The 5,967-nt window shown below is 34.7% G+C and overlaps 1 protein-coding gene across 1 annotated transcript in view; it reads left to right on the top strand.

Annotated features, from left to right (window-relative positions):
* The window catches only part of LOC105122040 (uncharacterized), a 6,453-nt gene extending 2,075 nt beyond the window's left edge, over nt 1-4,378 (top strand). The window contains exons 3-13 of the mRNA XM_011020941.1: nt 76-148; nt 356-374; nt 582-701; nt 1,924-1,993; nt 2,416-2,459; nt 2,620-2,661; nt 2,883-2,942; nt 3,126-3,193; nt 3,805-3,862; nt 3,975-4,059; nt 4,280-4,378. Coding sequence (XP_011019243.1) covers nt 76-148; nt 356-374; nt 582-701; nt 1,924-1,993; nt 2,416-2,459; nt 2,620-2,661; nt 2,883-2,942; nt 3,126-3,193; nt 3,805-3,862; nt 3,975-4,059; nt 4,280-4,287 — 647 coding nt within the window. The 3' untranslated portion in view covers nt 4,288-4,378. The remainder of the gene's footprint in view (nt 1-75; nt 149-355; nt 375-581; nt 702-1,923; nt 1,994-2,415; nt 2,460-2,619; nt 2,662-2,882; nt 2,943-3,125; nt 3,194-3,804; nt 3,863-3,974; nt 4,060-4,279) is intronic.
* Nucleotides 4,379-5,967: the final 1,589 nt, after the last annotated feature.

The following is a 5,967-nucleotide window of genomic DNA, read 5'->3' as shown; positions in this document are numbered from 1 at the left end:
GCATTCCTGTTCAAACCCACTATCTTAACAATTAATTTTGCTGATAAATGTAAATATGATATTTGTCTTTCACAGGTTATAAAGTGAAAGAGGCCTCAAAATTAGGTCCTCGACCAGAAAAGCCTATTGAGATATATGAGTTTGAAGGGTACATTACTTTCCAAATCATTTTTTTTTCTCTGCATAATATAGTTGGTAGAAGGAATCTAGGTGGTGAGTTTCCTTGAAGTCTTTTCTCTTGTTCTCCGTTCCACTTATGTCTCTTTTACATGCAATTATGATGAATTAATACTGAATGGTTGTAACCCTTTTCCCCTTCAAATATGGATTCTGATGCACTACCTGCAAACTTCAGCTGCCCATTCTGTCGGAAGGTAATGTCATTCAAAAATACCGTGTTACAAGTTATACTTAATTGAACTTGGGTGTGTTGAATTTGGTTCATCCCAAGTCTCTATGGATGATGAATCTTGATCCATTACATATGTTGCTAGCTAATTGTTCTTATTCTGGCATGTCTCTGAAATTACCTTCTATGGCTTTCTTAAGATGTTAGCTGACGGTTGTGCAAACATGTTCAGGTTAGAGAAATTGTTGCAGTGTTGGACCTTGATGTTCTGTTTTATCCTTGCCCAAAAAATGGTCCCAATTTTCGTCCCAAGGTCGCTCAGATGGGTGGAAAACAGCAGTTCCCTTACATGGTTTGTCTTTTTTCTTTCTATTATTGTTCCCCAGTCACCACATGTACATAATGACCAGATATAGGTTTAGCAGAACAATAGCTTGACATAAATGTTTGGAAGAACCAGGTTTTACAAGTTAAACAGTAAAACCACAAAGAATCAGTGTCCAGTTCCCTATCATCTCATTCAACACCCTGAACCTTGTTAACATGGTAACAGAAGGTATCATTGGTTTCTTCGAGCAATTAATTTTCAGAGAATGAGAATCTAATGGTCACCAATTGTCTGACTGCCAACCATAAAATCTATATTATAGTTCTAGCTATTAGAAAGGAGATGATGTATATCTGGGTCTTCAACTTTATCTATATTGGCCGTGCAAAGGGAAGTTCTTTGGCATTTAGTCTTAACTCAGGTTAGTTGTCCATTTTATCTGTGAATCATAGAGTTGATTTATAAATTATAATGGTCTCTTTGTTCGAACAAGATAGAATGAAGGAACCTGAAATGAAGCCACGAGTAGCTTTGCAGCCAAAAACTTCCAAAAATAGCCAACAATGTGTGTGTATGCCACTGAAGAACTTAAACTACAACTCGAAAACAAATGCGATTTGTGAAATATGATCAATAGTCGAGGTATGGGCAGGTTGGGAATGTGTGGCTCTTTGTATTCTGGTCCGGGCAGCAAAATTGGTTAACAGTAAAGGCTATTTAACACTTCCTGACTTCAGAATTCAATGCCCCATTCACATGCTTGCTTGAATTAGGTCTTCTCAAGTTCTGATTTCATAATCTAATCATGTCTCTTGCAATTTCAATTTCCTATTTCACTCTTACAGAATTTCATATCGTCATTTTCCTTCTATCCTTAGGTAAAGCCGGCTCAAGGTGAATAGAGGTTTTGGGCAAAATTATAAATGAGATCTTTTAAAATATTTAAGAAATATTATTTATTTATTTTTTATGTATGCCTGACAAGTGGGGCCCTGGGCAATCATCATTTTATACTTGGGAGTCTTTTGTTAAGTAGGGACAATCTTACTTCATAATGCATAATTGACAAATATACATTACTTGTTCTTAGGGTCTTTTGTTAAGTGAGGGTTTTGGGCCATTGCCCAAGTAGCTCTTAGGCTCTGGCCAGTTTTGTCCTTAGGCTTAATGGTTTTAATGTAAGTCATACCTTAAGGGAGTGACTATAAGTCGAAGCCAAGGCTCAAAATTTTGCTTGTGGTTGCAGGTAGATCCAAATACTGGAACTGCAATGTATGAATCGGATGACATAATTAAGTATCTGGTTCAAAGATATGGTGTGTTTCTCAACATCGACCTACTTTCATAATTTACTTCCATGTCTTTTCATTGTTTTCTCGTCACTAAACAGGCTATCTGAAAGAATAAAAAGTAAAACTATAGAATACAATTTGCATGATCAGTTTGCCCTTTTTTTCTTTCTTTTACTGCTCATATTATTAATAGATAGATTAAATTTAGTTTCTTAAAATCTTTGGTAACTGTGATTCCATATCTTATCTTGGTCAAAGCAAGCCTAATTAGTATGGCTTGTTAGGTACTCTTTCATTTCATCTATTCCTTTTGTCAATTTTAGGTGACTAAAGGAGAGGTTTAAAATTTTAAATGATGATTTGCATTTTTTTTAAGCATTATAATTTATCCTATCTGCTCTCTTCAACCATCTTATATATTCTTTCTATTTGATTATCTTATTTAGGTGATGGAAGTATTCCTTTCACGCTGTCGCTTGGTCTTTTAACGGTTAGCAATTTGCTTATCTATTACACTCTCTAGTCAATTTGTAGAATGTAAATTTCAAAGATATCTCTTGATGATTTCTGTTGCTTATCTATCACACTCTCTAGTTAATTTGTAGAATGTAAATTTCAAAGATATCTCTTGATGATTTCTGTTCTTGCAGACTCTGACCGAAGGTTTTGCCATGATTGGTCGTATGGGAAAGGTAAATAATGTTGAATTTTAGTTTGTAAATAGTTCCCATGATTATTGGATGAAGCTCATCTCTCTTCCCGTGAAACATTTATTTATAAAACGTTCTTTGTAATTTGTAAAATTATGTTTTATGCTGCCTTCAATTCCATTTTAGTTCATTGTGATTTTTATGTTTTCTACTAGTAATGCAATGGTGCAGATTGTCTTTAATGATCATTTGTGTTAGTGCAGGGGTCATCTTATACTCCATCTAAACTGCCACCCAAACCACTTGAACTATGGGCATACGAGGTTTGTAGAGTGCCATATCAATTTTGATACTTCAACTTGCACGCTTGCTGTTCTTTCTCCTTTGACACCCTCTTCCCTTTCTGTTTTTCTATTGGGACTTCAATGGCCTTTATGCACACGATACAGAGTTAATTGTTTCCTGTTTTTGAAAAACACGTTTTAGATGTTTGCTTTCTATTTCAGGGTTCCCCGTTCTGCAAGATTGTTCGAGAAGTACTTGTAGAATTAGAATTACCACATATAATACGAAGGTAAAGTCCACATTTTTTGCCCCATCAGGTGCTTTGCTCTTAAGTTTTTTCCGTTTAAATGAAAAATGACAACTATTTAGTGAGTTTTCATTCTCTGTTTTAATAAATTTTGCAAGGGATAAGGTTTAGAAACAAATGTTTTCAAACACATCTATACCATTGCTTTTCAGTTGAATCAGTACTAGTAATAAAATGATTTTTTAAAAACATTTCCATCCTTGTTGGTGTGTTATAGAAAAACATTCACAATGTGGACGTGCAGTAATATTGTAAGGAGATCCAGAGCGAGCGAATATCTCCATGCTCTTATTACCACAAGAAATGCGTATTCTAAAAGATCATTTAATTATTTTTTGTGCTCTTTCTAACAAACAATTATCACTCCCATTAATTCCACTATAATTGGCATACTTTAGACGTGTAAGTTGTGAGGCACTGTTCCTTTCTGTCAATAGAAAGCATTTCACCGGTTCCATCAGTTTTGCTTATTGAGTAGCATGCCATCAAGTTACTGTTTTGAAGTGTGTGTACCCCACACACACAAACACATGCACACAAGTAATATGCAGGAACATTTTGTCTGATAAGGCTTCTGTTGTTTTCGATTATAGCTGTGCTCGAGGTAGTCCAAAACGACAGATACTATTTGAGAAAGCTGGGCATTTTCAGGTGATTTATATTTATTTGTTAGTGCATTTCATATGTAACAAGAAACACACACCCTATTATCAGCATCTATCTATTTAGAGTATGATATCAATTTTACAACAATGGTTTCCAGGCGCCTTACATTGAAGATCCAAATACTGGGGTCCAGATGTTTGAAAGCGCTGAAATTGTGGAATATCTAAAAGTAACATATGCAAGTTCATAAGCAAACTTCCTGCAGGCATTTGAGTTTTTTATAGTATAATTGTAGTGAATGTATAACACGGTGTATTGCTGTGGTTTTACCGAGTTAAGTGCACCAGACAGAGAGGGTTTGGCTAGTTTCTCTTTGATTAATCTGCACTTAGGATGAACTTCTGTTGGATGTTATTTTCCTTTTCACCTGATATATTAAAATACAAATTTTCACGATTGCAGAATTTTAGATATGAGAAGGCTCTTCAATGAAGTGGCCTCCAAAGTCCAGAACCTTTTCCTGTCAATAATGCTTCGTGAAATTCTGATGTTCCATTCCACGAGAACTGTTCACTCAATAAGTTAATAATTAGGGAGAATATGTTGTTAAGGGCATTGAACTAAATATTTGGGCTATGTTTTTACGAGGTGTGGGTCCTTTTACAACTAAAATCATATACCAAATAAAATAGCAGATGCAGGACAAAATTCCCTATTTAAAGTAGAAGAACAGGCTAAAGGATGGAACAAAACTCATATGAAGGCATTCTGGACTTTGGAGGACTGAAGGATATGGCCCTCTGTGTGTGTGGGTTTGTTTTGAAGGGTGCGAACAATTTGTGTAGAAAATCCACACTAGTTTATTGAGCTGACTACAGAAGGAAATGAAGAAATGTTGTTTATATGGTTAGCGATTGATAACAGGCACGGGCATAGATGTGCCGCCAACGGTTGAGGTCTGAGTTTAGTTGCCTTCCGTCAAAACCATGACTTGTGTGGATTTCTTTGTTTAGTGGAAACTAGCTAGGACTCAAGTTACGCCGTTAGTCAGGTGCTTGACCGCTTTTTATGATCGGCTTGTTTTAACTCGCAAGTGCACGAGTGTGCGATGTAGCAATTAACTCGGTAAGATCGAGGTTATATCCACAGAGAGCTAGATCTAGAAATTAAGCTAAGTAACAAAAAAAAACTCAAGAGAAATTAAATTAACAATAACTTGGTTGAAAATAATTGATGGATTTGTTTTCAAAGATAAAAACAAAAAATGTAAATAGATTTTAAATGACAAGAAAAGTAAATCTTGGTCCAAATCAATTTTAATGGTGATGTATTGGTGATTTCTTCAACATATATAAGATAACTCAACCTAATATCAACGATGGTGATATTAGATCGGAAGATATTACAATGAAGATTAGAAAGATGAAGATTGATTATTGCTTAAGAATGAACAAGTACTTTCATATTAAGTAAGACATTGAATCAAGCAATCTCTATACCAAAACTAAAGTTTGTGCATAAAAATTCAAGATTATAACATTACCTAAATGATTTCTAAAATTTCTTTACAATAATAAATCATTCATGAAGAAAATAAGAATATAAACATTAAGATTCATTCATATCCTAAAGAACTTACCTCAATCACCATTATTCTTGATTTGGATCCAAGAAAGAGTTTAGCCAACCATGATTATATATAAGAACACTTCAATAAACATGAAAGAACTTGAATCCAACTGAAAAAATAAGTTTTACAAACTAAAGAACCGAAATCTATAAAGAAGAACACAATACAATTTCAGAAAAAATTCGGACACAAATCTGACTCTAACTTTGGACAGAAATTCGACCCTCTTAGAAGCTTTTTTTGGACAAGTCTATTAGAGACATATTTATAGGCAATTCTATCACCTTTCCAGATCATTAAAGAACAGCTCATTTGGACACCTGAGTCAAAAGTTATGGGCAAAACACCGAAAGGTGTTCTGAAAAATCAAATCAAGACAACTTTACAACTACTTTGGTGCACGTTTTCTTCCTCATTTATGAGGTGTCTCCTTCTTCTTTTTGACCCAAAATAATGTTAAAATATCCCCTCCAGCTTTCCATCCATGTGCTTGCCTTCTTGGATCAATGGATTACCCAAA

This window comes from Populus euphratica, unplaced genomic scaffold, assembly GCF_000495115.2.
Source record: "Populus euphratica unplaced genomic scaffold, PopEup_1.0 scaffold19.1, whole genome shotgun sequence".
NCBI classification, from domain to species: Eukaryota; Viridiplantae; Streptophyta; class Magnoliopsida; order Malpighiales; family Salicaceae; genus Populus; species Populus euphratica.
This window is presented reverse-complemented; position numbering and strand designations above follow the sequence as displayed.